General features: G+C 34.7%; 1 protein-coding gene across 15 annotated transcripts in view; it reads left to right on the top strand.

Annotated features, from left to right (window-relative positions):
* LOC114281774 (uncharacterized) overlaps positions 1-19,365 on the top strand; it is a 31,199-nt gene extending 11,834 nt beyond the window's left edge. The window contains exons 1-10 of one of the 15 annotated variants that reach the window (XM_082868518.1): positions 13,435-13,781; positions 13,940-13,981; positions 14,079-14,218; positions 15,061-15,121; positions 16,412-16,472; positions 17,132-17,612; positions 18,164-18,270; positions 18,487-18,586; positions 18,772-18,868; positions 19,178-19,365. In XM_082868518.1, the coding sequence (XP_082724644.1) occupies positions 13,950-13,981; positions 14,079-14,218; positions 15,061-15,121; positions 16,412-16,457 (279 nt within the window). In that variant the 5' untranslated portion in view covers positions 13,435-13,781; positions 13,940-13,949 and the 3' untranslated portion in view covers positions 16,458-16,472; positions 17,132-17,612; positions 18,164-18,270; ... (1 more) ...; positions 18,772-18,868; positions 19,178-19,365. Of the gene's footprint in view, positions 1-12,228; positions 13,782-13,939; positions 13,982-14,078; positions 14,219-15,060; positions 15,122-16,411; positions 16,605-17,107; positions 17,613-18,163; positions 18,271-18,391; positions 18,869-19,177 lie in introns of those variants that run through there. The other 14 variants (XR_014329324.1, XM_082868517.1, XM_082868521.1 and 11 more) reach the window with 14 other exon arrangements.
* Positions 19,366-19,844: the final 479 nt, after the last annotated feature.

Genomic DNA, 19,844 nt, shown 5'->3' with positions numbered 1-19,844 from the left:
GTAGACTAGATAGCATAGATTTTATCAATGTCAATCCTCTTGCAAAAGACAGGAATCTTCTCTTCCAAAAAAGCAAGCTTTTGTTTGTATTTATTGATCACTGGCTGCCAAGTCCTTCTACTTGGGCTAGCACCTAAAGGCAATCCTAAGTACTTTAGTGGCAGCCTTTGATGTAAGCAATTTAATTTTGCAATAAAACCTTGAGCTAATTCCTCAGTGATCCCAACCCCACACCACAATCTTATGGTAGTTGATTCCATGCCCAAACAAGGCTTCAAAACATCTCAAAATCCTTTTGATATTGGTTATCTCCACCCAATCAGCTTCATATAATAGAACTGTGTCATCTACAAATTGCAAGTGAGTAATTTTGAGATCACTTGAACCAATAGCTGTCCTTTCGATTAATCTCATCTGTATCGCTCTTACCGACAAGATATTGAGACCCTTAACCACAATGTTGAAAAGAAATGGTGACAGTGGGTCACTTTATCTTAGAACTCTCCATGGACTAAACTTAGAGGTTGGTGAACCATTAACCAAGATAGATATTCTAGCTGAAGTTACACATTCCTTCATCCAATCAACCCATTTATTCCCAAAACCAAAATTAGACAGCATAGAGAACAAGAAATTCCAATTAACTGAGTCATATGCTTTTTCAAAGTCTAGTTTTAGTACAATTCCACTCTTTATATTCTTCAGCCATCTACTATCTCATTAGAAATTAACACCCCATCCAAGATGTTTCTCCCCCTATAAATGTTGATTGTGAGTCATTAATTATCCTTGGCAAAACAAGCTTGATCCTATTTGATAAAACTTTTTCAAGAATTTTGTATAAAGAACTTATGAGACTAATAGGCCTATACTCATTCAAACAAGAATTATTCTCATTCTTTGGAATCAAACCAATAAAGGAAATGTTAATCCCCTTCACCAACTTAACATTTTGGTGAAAAACCCTCATGAATTGAAACACATCTGCCTTGATCACCTACTAACATTTTTGAAACATGTTTAAATTAAAGCCATCCGGGCCTAGGGCCTTGTTCCCTTCACAATTCTTTACAACAGCTTCAATTTCAATTTTAGTGAAAATAGTTTCCAATGATTCTACAGCTTCAATGCCCCCTATGGTTTTAAAATGAGTAGATAGATTAGGCCTACTAGACCATGATTCAGTAAACTAATTCATAAAGTGTTGTTTTACTTCAGCCCTTACATCTTCAGGATCCTCCATGATAGTTCCATTAACCATAACTGAGCATAAAGCATTTATGTTGTTTCTGGTGCTTGCCAAAATGTGAAAGAATTATGTATTCCTATCCCCTTTTGTTTCCTAATTAACTATTCATTTCTGAACCCATATCCATTCCACCATTTCACTTAATTTCCATGCTTCCCCTTTTGCCTCCCTTCTTCTACTTGCCTCTACCTCAGCCAATGGTCTATCTTCAACTATTAATTCAAGAGAATGAATTTCCTCCTCAGGAAGTTTGAATTTATACTCCACATTTTCAAATACTTCATTATTCCATTGTTTTAAGGCCAATTTTAATGTTTAAGTTTCCTTAAACATTTAAAACCAGCTCAACCCCCCTCAATATTTACTACCATGTTTTCTCCACAAAGGTTCTAAAATTGGGATGGAGGGTCCAAGCATTAAAGAATCTAAATGGCCTTGGACCCCAATCCCTCTCATCCTCCATCAGTAAAATAGGGCAATGGTCTGACAATCTTCTTGGTAGCCCCTAGAGCCTAAACCTAAATTTTTGCATCCATTCTGGGTGTAATAAAAATCTGTCAATCCTACACCACCTTCTTAACATTAGTATGTCAGACACTTCAAGTTATTCAATCAGTTCATTGAATTCCTTCATACCACTATGTCTCCTAGAGCATCCCTTCCTCTCAGATAAGTATCTAATTTCATAAAGTCTCCACCCAAACATCAAGGTTTCTCATACAATGATTTTAAACTAAACAAAATGTTCTACCCCCTTTTTTCTTCTTGCATGATCATTAGGGCCATACACATTTACAATAGTACAATTAAAACTGTGATAGAGAGTACCTGACAGAATGATGAATTTCCTGTTACAGCAGCAATCAACCATTTAAAGTACTTATGGTTTCCATATGCAAAGCAAGCCATCTACTGATCCTTCTAAGTCAACTGCCATGTATTCCATTCTATCTCCAACCCAAATTGATTTTACAATTTCTTCATCCATTGATGATTTTTTGGTTTCATGTAGTAACACCATATCAACCTTCCTTTCATAGAATAACTCTTTGATTTTTCTTCTTTTTTGAGGCCTACCTAACATTCCAAGATAACTTCATTAAGACATACTTTAACACTCCAATCCTCCTGTGGTTGCTAATTAATTAGCCTGGCCACCCGTTCTCCTCATTTTCTTCTTATCATTTGCTTCTAGTTCCATTAGCTTGCTAACTATTTCCTCCTAATTTCCTTCAGAGTTCAGCCCAAGAAATCTACCAATTTGCACTGTTACTTCAGCTTCATTTAATAGCCTTCGCTCTTTGCTTGACTCACTTTCCATATATAGCGATATTGCTACCACCATCGACCTAAAAATAGCGCATTTTTTAAAAAAAAATCAAAAAAGCTCCAACAATATTCTGAGCCATTTGCAAACTCCCTTTCTTGTTGCAAAGCTTTCTTGAAGTTCCTTTTTACTTTCTCCTTCCTTCTTCATTTCTTCTTTGTTCGTGATGATATAAAGCTTCATCACCACAACAATGCTAAATAGAGTCTTCTTTGTTGTAATGGACACCTTTTTCAATTTTTATTTAGGTTGTATTACCCACACACTCCAAACTTTGGGCCGGCCTTAGTACTATCTGAAGGTTGAGCCCAAGCCTACTTAGCTTAGATCCACTCAAGCTCTTCATGAAGCCTGGTATAAATATCTCATCATCAACGATTCGACTTCTTCCACTTCGAACTTGCAAGGAGCTCACCACCTTTTCTGCAACCCTACTCTCGTATACGCCCTCAATATTTGTCATTTCCATGTTGCTGTCGATTTCTTCCACCAATGACGTGTTTATCTACCTATCTTTTCCTTCCATGACATTTTGATCATCATATCTTGTTTATTTCTCTTTTGCTGCCATGTCACTAGCCTTGTCAAGCTCATCACCCACCTGGACCTCTACATCATCATCATCATCATCATCATCATCATCATCATCATCTTCACCTTGCTTATTCTCCAGCTCTAACATTTGAGCATCTTCATCATCATTGGAGCTATGATAATCATCATTCCCTTGATGGTCTTGACATTTGCATTGTTTGTTCACTACCTTTGAAATAACAATTTGTTCCTTACAAACTTTCATTGGGTAGATCACCCCCTTACAATCCAAATTGATTGTTTTGTTGATGAATTCCATACATTTTGTGGCTATGCTCACTTTCCCACAATGTCGAGATTTCATCCTAAGTGTATCACCATAGATTCAAATGATAGGACTGTCTCTTCCCTCAGCTTCCCTTATCTGGATATCCCCCATGCCCCTATTTGCAAACTCCTTTTTGAGGTCATCCATGTAATACATTGGTTTAAGTCGTATTATCACACTATTATACAACCATCTATTTCCTTCTTCATAGGCCTTTATAGTTAGGGTAAACTACCAATAGGTCCTCATAATTGGGCTTAATTCTCATCAAGTCCTATTAGAAACAAGTCCTAGTACAACCGTTGCTAAAAATAAATTTTTATGATGATTTTTTACATATATCGCTAAAAATTGACAATTAGTGACATTTTTTTGTGACGAATTTTTTAAACTGTAGCTGAAAGTTGAAAATTTATGACTTTTTGTGACAATTTTTTTAAACTGTCGCTAAAACTTAAAATTAGTAATATTTTTCGTAACAAAATTTCAAACTGTCACTAAAAATTAACAATTAGTGATATTTTTAATAATGTATGATGAAAAATATCATTAATTATCATAGATCCTATTGGACAATAAGTCCAGGTAGTAGGACATACACATAATTCTCTCTTATGGTTATACTAGTTTTGGCCATTGGTTCTTTTGCCACATACAGCTTGGGCATTTGATTTTTTCTCTTGTACCATACTGGTAGCACCCCTATTTTACTTTCCATTTCCTTATTTTCAACTAGTATATTTACTAACCTCTACTTCGCTCTATTTTGCTTAACAAACTCTACTATTTTTACTTTCAGTGCTTTGTTTTCACAGCAAAAGCCATTTTCTTTCTAAATAGCCATACTTGCCACAACTGGACATCATACCTTACAAATACAAATCTTGATCTCGTCGTTTTCCTTTCTTTTTTTGGTATGAACACATCTTTCAACTTCGAAGTTGGAGAATAGTGTATACAGTCATTTTGGCTCCATAAACTCAAGTAGATCATCGATGAACACAGTATGTAGAGATGTAATCAATTTGGTACGTTCGATATTTAGGTAAAAAATTTCACCAAACCAATAAATGTCAGTTATATTATTTTGAACACCGATACAAACCGCTTCTCCCATCAAATAGCACTGAACCGAACCGAACCGATTGAAATGGTTTGATTTGGTGTGGTTTAATCGGTCTAGGACCTTTCAAACTTGAGCCACTTTTAAATATAATCACTAATCTATATAAAAATATTAAATTAGTTATTTGCCCACCATTTTAAACATATCCAATCTATCCATTTAATAAATACTTTTCAATTCCTAAATTAACAAAAATAAATAAATAAATAAAATAAAATAAAATAAAAGTTAAAAAATACTAAGGTTTCAAGAATAATGAGTTAGAGTTAAGATTATATATAATAAGAGTTTGCAAATTTAGGCTATAAAAATAATAAGGTTAATTAATTAAGATTTATTATACTTATTAATATCATTATATTTAAAGAGATTTTGTATTATTGAATTCACTAAGTAAAATACAGTGAAGTCACTAATCTATATATGTGCAATACAGTCTTTAATCTAACTATGGTTTATACTAACTCAACATCTAACAACTTCTTGACAATGGTAAACTAACAACCTAACAGACTCAACTATATCAGTTATTCTGATGGCTGAGCTGTAGAAGTTGTTGAGATGGGCTGAGCCATACATGGTGGTTTATCATTCCCCCGTAAGCTGGTAGGTGATGGAAGAACCAATAGCTTGGACTGAAGCAATTTGAACCGAACTACTGATAAGGGCTTGGTGAGAATGTCTGTTATCTTATCAGAGGAGGCCACATGTTGAACAAACAAAAGTTTAGAGACTACTTATCTCGAACATAATGATAATTGACTTCAATGTGCTTAGAGGGAGCATGAAACACAGGGTTACTAGTCATGGCGATGACGGAAAGATTGTCGCACCAGAGAGTAGGGGTGGGGACAGAGATATGAAGATCTTTGAGAAGCATTCCCAACCAACTAAGCTCAGCAGCAGCTTGAGCAATGAAGCCATCGGAGTTAGTCTTCAATCTGTATATCCATTTACATCCAATGGCTTGTTTGTCTGGAGGTAAAAGAACAAGAGACCAAGTGGACTACTTCTACAGAGCTTGATATTCCTCAGCACAGCTTTGGTCCAGGATAGAGATTAGGAGGCTTCTTTAAAGGATGTAGGTTTAGTAACAGAGGAAGCAACAAAGGCAGAATGAGGAAGATAGGACTTGGATTTAGTAACCATATGATGTGTATTGTGAGAAGCTGGAGGTGGAAATGGTAAATCAATAGTAATGACAGAAATAGGAATAGCAGAGCATGGGCAATAGCAGTGGTAGGGACAAGGGGTGCAGGAGAAGCAGACAAAGGAACTAATACAGTAGGAACAGACAGAGGGACAGTTGTAGCTGCTGTAGCTGCATCAGATAAAGTTACTGTAGCTGTAGTTGGATCAGCTGCAGCTGGACTTATTATAAGGGATACATTGGGAGCTGTAGAATGAGTAGGCTTTGGACTGATGGTTTGAGTCGGAGTAGACTAGAAAAAAGAATGTAACTGAGTAAGAGAATGAGATGAAGAAGACAACAAAGAAGAAGAAGAAAAGGGAAAAATGTGCTCATCAAAAATAACATGGCGAGAGGTGTAAATTTTGTTGGTGACTGGATCCAAGCACCTATACCCTTTAATAGTTGGATGGTAACCAATAAAGACACAAGGAATAGAGCAAGGTTAAAGTTTATGAGAAGTGTGAGTTTTAACCAAGGGTAACACTTACAACCAAAAGCCCTAAGAAAAGAGTAATCAGGTGGTTTATGATAGAGAACTTCAAAAGAAGTGAGAAATTGAAGTTTAGTAGTAGGAAGTTTGTTGATAAGAACAATTGCAGTAGCCAATGCATCAAACCACAAATGCAAGGGTAAAGAAGAGTGATCCATAAGAGCAATGGTTGTTTCAATGAGATGACGATGTTTTCTTTCTGCTACCCCATTCTGAGCTGGGGTATGAGGACATGTGAGCTGATGCAATACGCCTTTAGAGGACAGAAAAGTCTAAAATTCTTTAGCTAAATATTCACCACCATTATCACTCCTTAAAATTTGAAGATAAGTATTAAATTGTGTTTCAAGCATGGCCTTGAATTCCATAAATTTGGAAAAACTTCACTCTTAAAATGAAAAGGATATAACCAAGTAAACTTACTAAAGTCATCAATGAACACAACATAGTATTTAAACCCTGTCATAGAAATAGAGAAAGGACCCTATACATCTAAGTGTATTAAAGCAAAGGGCTTATTAACAGTAGAATTAGACAAAACAAATGGTAATCTATGTTTCTTAAAGACACAACAGTGAGAACATCAACCAGTGGTAGTGTGTGAAAATGATGGAAGTTTGGAAGTAGCAGCAATGTGTTGAAGTTTCTTCAATAGTGGATGGCCTAATTTGAAATGCCAATTAGGTACAGGTGTAGAAGTAGTAGTGCTATGATAACAAGTAGCAGGATATGTAATAGATACAAGAAAAGGAAGCTGATAAAGACCATTAGAATGGCAACCTTTATGCAAAACTCTGTTAGTATCCTTGTCCTGAATAGTAAATGTGTTAGCATTAAAAGTAATGGAACAATTGTTATCAAAACTGAGTTGATGAACTGAAAGCAAATTATTAAAAGAAATGAAGGCACATGAAGAATTTTGTTAAGGATGAGAGGAGAAGGAGTTGGAAATGCCTTTACTAGTATTGTGAATAGAAAATGAGGAACCATCACCAATAGTGACTTGATCTAGACCATGATAGGGCTTATGGATAGAGAAATTAGCCAGATCATTAGTAATGTGATCCGAGGCTGCTGAATCAATGTACCAGTTGGATGGTGGTGAAGGTTGTGAGGCAAAGGAGGCAGCATAAGCCTTAGGAGCAGATCTAGACTGAGATTGAAAAAGAATTATCCATTCTATACCAACACTCTAAGGCAGAGTGATTCATTTTGCCACAAATTTAACAGATAACAACAATTGAGGAAGAAATGGAGGCATGTTGAGGTGAAAAGGTCTGGAGATGAGATCCATGAAGTCTTCCTCCTCTTGGAGAACCTCTATAAAACCTACCTCAATTTCTGTTGAAATTTCCTCTGGAGCTTCTGCCTCCACTAGAATAATTAGTACCAAAAGTACTTCCAAAAGATCTAGAACTTGAAGAATAAGATCTGTGACTGTGACCACTAGTAGCTGCATAGGAAAATGGAACTGCAGATGCATGACTATGCTTAAGAGCATGTTCAACATGAATTTCTTCAGAACAAAGTATAGAGCGCTCTTAAGAGCATGCTAGCACAGGGACTCCATTGAAATTGGATTTGATCTTGCTCGGATTGTGGTCTTAAATGCACTGTATTCATCAGGAAGACCATTGAGTATTAAGAGAACTAAATCTTCATCATTCACAGTAGAAGCAACCAATGCCAATTGATCTATGATGGTTTTGAATTGAGACAAATATTCCTCCATAGTTGAGCTTTTTTTTTTCAAACGACCAAGCTTTTTCTTTAATTGATGAATATATGATCGAGACAAAGAAGTAAATTTATTTTCAAGAACAGACTAGACCTGACAACTGTTTGTGCAATGAAAAACATAGGTGAAAATTGTTGGGGATAGAGTTGCGGTGATGCAACTTAGAAAATGTGCATCAATGGTTAATCATTATGCATGTTCTGGATTCAAAATTTCTTTATTGCTAGAATCGATTACAATTGGAGGAGGACATCGCTTCGATCCATCAGCATAACAGAGAAGTTTTGGTGTTCTCACTATTTAAGCAACTGTAACAACCTTGACCTATGATTAGGTGATAAATTAGGATCAATTATTCCTAATGAGAAATTAAGATGAAATTCTGAATTTATTGCATATGTGTTGCATTATTTGTACTTTTATCTATTTATCGTAGGAATATTTGTTTATGTTTCTATTTTGTTCTATGAATTAAAGGCCTTATCGGCGTTCGATCACGAAATTGACTTAGGATATGTATTATTTGAAATTGTTAGAATTTTATGGTAGGTTCAATTAAAATTCGGATCGGAATGATTAAATTAGAATAATTTAATGCTCATTAGATTAGTGGCAAGCTAATTAATTAATTTCTTTAATCAAGCCTATATAAGGTCACCTCAATACCTCTTATACACTTTTGCACTCTCATTTTCTCTTGCTTGAGCTCAAAAACGAAGAGAAAGAGAGAGACTAAGAGAGAAGTGCTTCAAACAAAGGAATTGCTTAAGAATTTGGAGATTTGGCTAGGAACTTCAATAAATTAACTCTAGAGAGCATAGTTGAGCATCTAAGGTAAGAAATCCAACCTTTGGTTATGTAGTTGAGTTAGTTTTGTAAGAAGTCAAGTGAAGGAGGTGGAATGACATGAGAATGAACTAGGATTATAGAATTGTAACTCAAATCATGCATGCATGCATATATCATAGTATTTTAAGTTTGATTTCAAAGAATTTCCACTTGCATTTGTCAAGTTTATGTTAGTTTTGAGAATTCATCTTGTTTTCCACCAATTTGCTTCATTTGATCATGTTTTGGAACCTTTAAAGTCAAGATAAAGCATGCATGTTATATTTTCAATGAAAAAAGTGTTGTATTGCACAATTGGCAAGCTTTTGGGCCTTGATTTTGTGAAATGATTTTTGAATCCACCATGTTTTATCCATTTACAAAAGTTTCCTCAAGTTTCCTCAAGTTTTTGGCCCAAAAGACCATGATTTGCAACTTCAAAATTAAGCATTGTATTTGGCGGAGAAATCTGGACATTCCAGATTCTGCCTTTCCGCTCGAGCGACGAATCCTACGCTCGAGCGACCACTTTGTGTTTTGCACCTCCACTTGAGTGACAAAAGGTTGGCTCGAGCATAAAATGCGTGTTCCCAGAAGTTTACATATTTTGCAAACTACTAGAGCGACAAGAGTTGCGCTGGAGCGAAGGCATGAGTCTCACACTCAAGCAAGCGTCAAGCGAGCATCGAGCGAAAAAATCTAGCAACCAGTACTTTTACAGAGTTTACAGACCACTTGAGCAAAGGAAGTTGCGCTCGAGCAACCACTCATATTTTTGTATGTCGATCCGCTCGAGCGAAGAAAGTTGCACTCGAGCGAGACCCATGTTTCAACAAGTTTTGGTAAATATTTTCAAGTGCATTTTTACACCCTTATTGCATCCTAGGCATTTCTAGGCCAAGATTAAGATACGATAATGAGAATAAAAGTAAAAACACACCAAGATAAGAAAGAATTAAGTGAATGATTCTGGGTGTGTAATTCAACACGTATTCGTTCTGTATCTGTGTAGGTCACGCACCACAAGATATCTGATTTGCCTACTTTATCTGTTTGCTTTGGAGGCAACTTCTATGAGTAATAACTTTGTAAAGCTACATTCAATTAATAAGTATTTTTTGAAGCATATGAAATAAGATATGTTCCATAAAATGTTATGTTCTGTACAATTAATGATTGTCCAATTTCTGACAAGTATTCGTGGCAATGATTCCGTAACGCAAGTATGTTATATGTTCTCAGTTCCGAGGTTCCTTTATGGAACTGGCAAGTTATCTGTACTCCGCCGGAGGTTACTTTATGGAACTGACAAGTTATTCTCGGTCTAGAGGTTCCTATATGGAACTGACAAGTTATTCGTACCTGGTCAGAGGTTCCTTTAAGGAACTGACAAGTATGATCTTCGATACTCTATATATGATCTGTTAGCGCTAACGGATAAACTATGTAAGAACAAGCATGAAATCTAATTTCTATCAATGACTCGATCAAGAAAACGAATGTGAGTCTTTTTCCGTGTTCGGACCTTGTTAAGGGACATCATTCATTTACCCCTTTACTCTGTTATTATTTACTGGGCTTTCGCTCACTATTTATATCATGTATTAGGTAAGCAGGCGCATGACCAGGCCTAAGTTGCTACTTGAAGAGCTTTGGGTTGTCAACCACCCTTTTGTGCTTCCCAAGGAGGTTCCAGATTAAGTCAAGTCTTGTGGCCATGTTTTGTGAATGCTTAAGACTTTGTTCTCTCTTGGTTTATGAACAAATTTCTGTTTATCTATACATGGGTGACGTGTAATTACTGTCTCTTGGTGACGTCACATGTATCTTTTAAAAGTTTAAAATTACTCGTTCCATGTATATCTGCACAACTTAATGGACTATGTATGTTTAATATATTTGCTTCTGCAGCCCCTAATTATATGTTATTCTATTCAAAGGCTTTTGGTAATCCAAGGATTACTGGCCAGTTACGACGTTAAACCTATAGGGGCAGATTTGAGTCGTGACAGCAACTGATTCTTCCAGATGATGTTATTGGATGAATCCAATTTAACAGTCACGAATGAACTCAGATTTGAAATGAGAAGAGAGAAATTTGGTGGAAAAGACTGAGAATCAGCCATTGATGAAGGTTGTTGAGGTTCTTCCATTAATAAAGCTAGTTTAAAGCTTCATAAAGGATCGCAGCTCATTGGAGCTATCTAGCTCTGATACCGTAAAGAGATTTTGTATTATTGAATTCATTGAGTAAAATACAATCACTACTACAAAAATAGTTAAAGATCACACTTTGACAAAAAAATATATCTCACTTTTATTGGAAGTGTGATAAAAAAAATTAGATTGATATTTTAATCACACTTAATTTGATTGAGTGTGATAATATTTATTTTTTATGTCACTTTTCAATTAAGTGTGATTATATATATATATATATATATATTATCACACCTTCTAATTAAAGTGTGATTATATATACACTACTACTTTTTAATCACACTTTTTAAATAAGTGTGATTATATATATATATATATATATATATATTTTTAATCACACATTCTAATTAAAGTGTGATTAATTATACATTTTTTAATCACACTTCTAATTAAAGTGTGATTATACATACACTATTACTTTTTAATCACACTTTTTAAATAAGTGTGATTATATATGTATTTTTTAATCACACATTCTAATTAAAGTGTGATTAGTTATATATTTTTTAATCACACCTTCTAATTGAAGTGTGATTATATATACATTACTACTTTTTAATCACACTTTTTTAATTAGTGTGATTATATATATATATATATATTAATCACACATTCTAATTAAAGTGTGATTATTTATATATTTTTTAATCACACATTCTAATTAAAGTATGATTATATATACATTACTACTTTTTAATCACACTTTTTAAATTAGTATGATTATATATATATTTTTTAATCACACATTCTAATTAAAGTGTGATTATTTATATATTTTTTAATCACACCTTCTAATTAAAGTGTGATTAAATACATTATTACTTTTTAATCACACTTTTTAAATAAGTGTGATTATATATATATATATATATATATATTTAATCACACTCCCCAAATAGGTGTGTTTGTATAAAATATTCCAATTTGATTTGTATATAAAATATACAATTCCCATTTTTTTTTTTTAAAAAAAAAGTCCCAATACCAAAACACAAATTAAAAAAAAAATTCAAAATACATTTAACTCGTTGGCTACTTCTAATCAAAAGGAAAGTAGAAGGTTAAGGTTCATCACAAGGTGCAAGAGAGAGAGAGAGAGAGAGAGAGAGAGAGAGAGAGAGAGAGAGAGAGAGAGAGAGAGAGAGAGAGAGAGAGAGAGATGGAGTTAGGGATGGCAATTTGAAACCGGCCCGATGGGGACCCGACCCCCCGACCCGAATTGAGCGTTTCTCCGAAAAATACCTCCGACGGGACGGGGATGGTATTTAAAAATCAATCCCCGAACAGATTTGGGCATGGGACGGGAATCAGTGTCCCAGCCCTGTACCCGGCCGTCCCCGTCCCCGATCCCCGGCCCGGTTTATCCCCGATGTTAAATTACAATTTTACCCTTATATATATATATAAACCACTAACTTTACCCTTATTTCACCTCAGATCTCATCTCTCTCTACACCTCGTCTCCATCTCTCATCTCTCTCTAGCTCACTGACTTCTCTATCTCTCTCTCTCTCAGATCTACCGCCACCACACCGTGTCTCTCATCTCATCCACTCCCTTTCTTCTCGACGTCGCCGACCACCATTGCCGTCTAGCTCGTACCACCACCACCACCACCACCGCGTCTCTCATCTATTCTCTCTCTTCTTGACGTCGCCGACCACCACCGCCATCCAGCTCGCACTACCATCACCACCACCGCGTCTCTCATCAGATCAGATCTTTTTCTTGTTTTTGTTTTCAGATATGTTTCAGATTTGTCTCAGATCTGTTTCATAATTTTTTGTTTTTGTTTTTAGGTCTGTTTCAGATCTGTCTCGGATGATGATGATGTTGTTATATTTTCTGAATTTTTTTTTTCTTGTTTTTAGATTTGTTTCAGATCAGATAGATCTGTTTCACAATTTTTTTTTTGTTTTTAGATCTGTTTCAGATCTGTTGGATAATGATGTTGTTGTTGTATTTTTTGATTTTTTTTTTTTAGCCGGGGAATGCTCGGGGTCGAGGAAACCCGATCCCTGTTGGGGACGGGGGTGGGGGTAGTGATAGGTTCCCCGTCGGGGATCGGGGCCGGGTCGGGGGAAATTCGACCATCGGGGATCGGGAACGGGGAGTGTGTTCCCCGGCCCTGCCCCGCCCCGTTGCCATTCCTAGATGGAGTGCGTTCAATACTGTTGGGGGCAGAGTGTTTCTTACGATCGCCGTTTTCGGAGGCATCTCTCTTATCACCCCAAACCATCCTCGCCTCGAAAAGCCCTCCGCTTGCGACGTCAGCATCGTCGCCGGCAAGAAGCTTCTAGTCTTCGAAATTGTCTCCTTCAGCTTCTTCCTATTCTCCTCTTTAGTCACTAAGGGCCTCAAGCTCGCCATCAATCTCTTGAACATACAACAAAAGGAGTCTTTAACTAATGATGAAAATAAATTTTATCACAAAAGACATATCTTTTAATGAAGAAAATAATCTTTCATCTCTAAATTAAATATTGTTAGAAGATAATTTAATTAATCTTAAACTTTAAATAAATTTATTATGAAAGTCCACGAGGCTAATAATAATAATAATAATAATAAAACAAGGAGAGTAATTAGTTTAGGGTTAATAATATAAATACATAAATAAATAAAAACCTAAGTTCTTATTAACACAACCTTCGCAGCCGTGAGAATGAGGGGGAAGGAGAAGAACAGCCGCAGTCCAGGTGTTGGACTTAGGTTTCGTAGCTCTTGCTCTGGGCCACCATTATCACAGGTAAGAAAACTTCCATTTCTCTCTCTATTTTTCTGAAATCTGGTTCTTCTCTGATCTGATGAGTGAAATAGGTTTGAATTTAGTTCTGAAATGGTTTGATTTTTAAATTTCTTCTATGATTGAAATGGGTTTCTGAAATGATCTTTATTTTCTGAAAGGGGTTTCGGAATGGTTTCTATCATTGCACCGTTTCAAAAATGGTTTGTCATCTGTATTTGCTGATTTTATTTTCTGAAAGGGGTTTCAAAATGATCTTTATTTGCTGATTTTGGATTGTTTTTTCTCTCATCTATATAGTTTCTCTGTGTATAGCAAAGATGAGTCATGCTATATACTTTTTGTGTCTGCAAGGTGCTCGACAAAATGTCGCAATGGCATTGCAAAGATGAGATTTGTCATCTCAGTTCTGTTATTTCTTGTGTTCATTTTATTTGGAGGTAAACACACCTTGGTCCTTTTTCAAAAGCTTCAGTTTTGATTTGTATATATGTTTTTGCTTGATTTTGATTTTCTTGTTTTCAAAAATTGTAGTTGCGTATGATCCATTAGCTTCAGTTGTGGCTATACATGTTGTTAAGAGTCATTTTGTTATTTTTATTACTATATGGTTTACTAGAGTGGAATTTTAAGTGGTTTTCATTGATCAAAATTTTAATAAACAACAGAGAGTCTTAGTAATTAATTTCTGATGTTAAAGATTTTGTATAACATAAATGTCTGCTGAACAATGCATGTGGTTTAAGGATGTGATACAAAGTGCTACTCTGTTTTTGTCTTTTCTTTTTTTCTTTTTCCCTTTAAATTAAAGAAAGTACATGGTTGTTGAAGTTGGGGAGAGTTTTAATTTTGTTGTTTATTTTATATGGAAGAAAGGCCCTTCTGGTTATATTTTTCTTCTAATCTCAGTTGTGTATAAATTTTCTGCAAAGTAGAATGAATATTATGTCATGCTAATATATTATTCATTTTATTGTATTGTCCATGTCAGAAAGCTTTTTATGTGTTCTCTAATAAGTAATGTTTCATTATAGTTGGCTTATTGACTCAAGTATTTATGAGTAATGAATCTTCCCAAACCCACCTATGATAGACATTTTGTAATTTGGTATCTTCTAGCATTAGTGGGAGCATTCAGGAATTTGTGATCATGTTTCTTGAGATATACAATTATCCATGTTATCTTTTTGCCTTTCCTAACTTAGGAATTGTTTGGTCGTCTTTTTTAATTACTTTTTGCCTATTTAAGCAAAAAAAATTAGATCATTTTGCTTGTTTGCAGTTCCTTTTGTACTCTATTCAACCAGACAAGTTTTATTAATTGCTCTTGCACAAATTAAGAGGTACTTCTATATTCTTCTAATTGCATGAACCAATTGATTTGATATGGTGGGTCCACTTTGAATTTGAGCATTGTTTATTTATTTGCATTTTCCTATTTGATCCCATTATTGATGGTAGAGAACTACAGATCTCATTTGACAATTTTCCATATTATTTATGGTAGAAGCCTTCCGCACAACTGTAATCTTTCCTGTATAGTCATTTTATGTACTTATTCTATGTTCTAACATCCACTGCAGATCTCTTATCATAATTCAGCTTTTGAATATGTTAGCATATTCCACAGTACTTTTGAACTTGATAACTAGTTCTTATATAAGATGTTGACTAGTTCCCTTCTTCTGCAAGATAGGTAATATAATGATCTAAATGGAAGCACACATTTACACTGAAATTGATAAAAGTTCAATTGATCAGTTTGCTTGTAGACATTGGATTGGATGAGAAACATTTTTCTTTTCATCACACTACAACAAAAAACACATTTTATAGCATTCGATGAATGCTATCAAAAGTAAGTAATAGCATTCGTTGGAATGCTATGTTTGCCCATGTTATTAAAAGTGTATCATTTTTAATAACATTTATCGAATGTTATCATTGAACGCTATTGTAAATATATTATAACAATTTTTGAATGCTATGAAATAGTTCAAAGTTACTAAAAATACCAAAGGATAACATTTTGTTAATGCTATGAAATTGTTTTTATAGCAATCTAGTAATGTTACAATTTACCATATCATAACTAACTAAGAATGTTATAATAAAGCATGATAATAATCAATGTAACATAGCTCTGGACTCCACTCAAATTGGGAAGTCCAATGACATAACTATAAGAAGGCATGTGTTCTGATAGGTGCAGACCAAACCGCTAACCATGTACTAAACCAGGAGACCAACCTCACAAGTGCACAGCCAAATAAAATCATGAGCTCATGGGGTCCTTTGACCCCACTTCCCATTATGCCACATTATTCGATTTTGACACAAAATAGCCAACCAAATCTTGTAACTTTCTCAATGTTTCTCTCTACCTGCCTTAATCTGAGGTCCTTGGAGCCTTTCAGGACACATTTTTGGTGTCACATTCATTAAATTGTCATAGTCCTTAATACGAAAAGCACACCGTCTCTCACTTCCTCCTACTGCCGAAGTGATCTAAATCAAGCACTCTGAAGAAAGATCAAAAAAATGAATGTAACTCCAATTTATGTTGAAATTTGGATGATGAAAACTGTTCTTAATATTTTCTGAGTTCATATTTTCATATATCTTGATTGCAGTTACTTGGTTGGATGCATCGCAAGTTCCGGGCCAATGAACCACTGAAGGATTTTAGCGTAGGTAAGTCATGTATACCCTTACATATTTTTCTGCTAACGCTTTGCTAAAGCAATAATGAAAAGATTGGTGCACATATTAGAGTCAGACTGTAAGTGCAGTATTAAACATAATCATGAGTAGTCATTATAATATTTGTGGTAAGACCAATATAATCTAGTAGCATAATCAGTAGATCACTGGAAATTCGATAAGTCAGGTGTTGTTTAGGAAAGACAGCTTCAAAGCAAAGTAGCTGTTACATACCTGGAAATAATTAACCGCATAAGACCTGTGTACTTAGGAACTCTCCATGCTGCATGCTTATTTATAGCTGGAGTACAGCTTCAAGTTCAACTGAATGAACTACATACTGTAAGATTGTTACACTTGACATTCCCTTTGAGTATAAAGCTAATTGTTTTCCCAATCAATATTCCTTCATTGCTATTTCTACACGTCCCTGATTCCTGTACTAAAAATTGAGATAATGGTAAACATCAACAAGCCCATGAGTCATGATCCATAATATTTAAAACAACAGCAAAGCATAATATGCCATTAATTCTTTTGAGAAGCATTTGAAAACACAAACCTACATGACATCCCTCCCAATTAACCTCACCATTATCCCAATCATTTAACATTTCTTCTGTCAGGGAATTCTTGTACTTGTCTTTCAGGGCAGCCATCATTGGATGACCAACAGTACTACCCAAAGTTAGTACTGGGAGAAACAGTCATGTTAGTACTGGAAGAAACATTTATGTTAGCACTGGAAGAAGCTGCCATGGTAGCACCATTACACTTAGAGGAAAGCCATTGGAAGGCACAGAGCCCAGTGGGAATGGAACAATAATCTGTCCACTCTAGGGCTATCTGTTTGGATCAGCAATTGAGTTGCCAGAAACAACCACAGTGGTAAAGAAGGAACATAGAACATCGCTTGGGAAGCTGTTTCAGAGGACAAAAATAGCAGAGGAAAATTATGTAGCCAAAAGCGAGAGGGGAGAAAAACGGACAGAAAAGGTGACAGATAAATCAGCTATACACCTCATGAAAAAGATGCTGAAGAAAAGAATGGTTCATGGTTCTTCTCGGAGCTCCACCACATCGACTGGGGGAAATGTTGACTCTGCTTCATCTGAGACAAAACTGCATAAGGTATGTGTACGTCTAGTTTAGACCTCTATTACATGAACTTGGGTGCAATGCATATCAAAATGCCAGACCCAACAAATCTCAAATTTAAGGTATGCAAACTCGGCAAGAAAAGGTCAATTTTTTTTTATATTATTTTTAATATATTATGTGAGACAAAATGGAAACATATAGTCTCAAAAAGGCATTTTACTTATTTTACTTCAGTCATTTGATCTATGTAGTGGTTTCACTATGTGGGACTATTGCAAACTTTCTTGAAGTGTTGAGATGCCATTATACCCTTATAGTGTACTGAATGTGCTTGTTCATCTTTAAGAACTTGTTTAACGTAAGTGTTCTCGAGTTATGGTTACATGCTCTCCAGTTACGGTTACATGCTCCCTTTTCTGCCTATGCAACAGTTTGATCGACAATTGTACTTTGTAGTTCTAATTTAAGCTCATTTACTTGACTATGTTAGTCTCATTTATAGGGGCTACTATGGATTTCCATGGGTTTTAATACTTCATTGCAAGCTAGTAATGGAAATTTCAAATTTTCATTTCTTTCAGTGATAGGACAAAATATTATCCGTTGGCATCCTTTGTTCTACACATAAAGCATAGTGAGTTCAAGGATTCCGCTGTAAGCCCAAGAATTTTGCTTTCTGGTCCTGCAGGTGAACAAGACCATCTCCTTGTCCTAGAAGGAGATGCCATTATATCACTGTGTATTCTATATTTAATTTTCATTTTGAGACTAAATAGTTATTGTTTGCCTTTTATTTGTAAATATTTCAGATTTATCATGATATGACAGCTCATTTATCTCACTATTTTGTATAAACGGGCCATAATTTGTATCTAACGGGAAATCAACTAAGGAGTGACTGCAGTGATGTCCTGATCATACAAGCATTGCAGAGAGGTGTTAGTATTTGAACTGGATATCTGGTCGAATTCCACAAAAGATAATGTCAATGTTCTTCATGGAAGGTAATTGTGCTAATTTGCAAATGGCAGTCAATTCTAATATGGGAATTTTGAACCCCCCAAGTTATACTTTAGGATTATATCTCTATGTGACTTTGTATATGATGGTATCTAGAACATTTTTTACAAATGTGCAATTACCAGTATGTGTATACCCAAGGAGTTGAGTTGTTTTTCTTCTTTCTAAGGAAACTCTGGCCAACCTCCCAAGTGTTTAGAAGTTTCTAGGAGCTCAAATGGAGAAGATGATGAAGAATGGTCGCTGATATCTGAAATGCACTCAAGGTATTTGCACAATTAATATTCAATTGCATTTCTTTTGTAGAACATTAAATATTTGAGATTGGTAGAGCCTCTTAAACTAAGTTGTTGGTTATAGTAAAATTTCTGTTAAACTTGCAATTTATGTGGGTAAAGTGACATTTTATTTTTACACGCTTCATGTCATGCTAGAGGTATTTAATGTTAAGACATTTGAAGGGGTGTGATCAGTCGGATTTTATCTTTTGTGAGACTAGAACAATCTCTAAAAATAGTTAGTTTATTCATATGCTTCTAGCGGTTTCTGAATTAATTTGTGTTTTCATTTTTCAGGTTAGAAATTTCTTGGAGAGATGCAAAATATGGTCAAAGAATTCAAGAACTTAATTTTGCAAGTTTTTTCATTTTTTAATATATGTAAGCACAGTGTAAAAACTTTTTATTTAATTCCTCTGTATATACTTTTGAACATGAACATATTTAACTTTCATTTATGAAATATATGACGTTATTCCATTCAATATGTGATTGTGATTCAAAGTATAGTATATAGTGTGTATTACATTCTTGAAATGCGCGTATAAAAATAATATTGATTATTCTTCAAATATGTCAAATTCTTTTTTTTATCGCAGGTTTTATTAGTTATTAATCACACTTAAAAGATGTGATCTAAATATTATTATCACACTTAAAAGATGTGATCTAAATATATTAATCACACTTAAAAGATATGATGAAATCATTTTTAATGACACTTAAAAAGTGTGATTAAAAATGACCCATTTTAATCACACTCTCAAAGACCACACTTAAAAGATGTGATTTAAATGTTTTTAATTACACTTAAAAGATGTGATCTAAATATTATTAATCATACTTAAAAGATGTGATAAAATCATTTTTAATGACACTTAAAAAGTGTGATTAAAAATGACCCCTTTTAATCACACTCTCAAAGACCACACTTTAATAAAACTTAAAAGGTGTGATTAAAACA

The sequence above is a fragment of the Camellia sinensis genome, chromosome 5 (genome assembly GCF_055761805.1).
Source record: "Camellia sinensis isolate YWXY chromosome 5, ASM5576180v1, whole genome shotgun sequence".
Classification (NCBI taxonomy): domain Eukaryota; kingdom Viridiplantae; phylum Streptophyta; class Magnoliopsida; order Ericales; family Theaceae; genus Camellia; species Camellia sinensis.
Note: the sequence above shows the minus strand (reverse complement) of the source record. Positions and strands in the feature narration are given on the sequence as shown.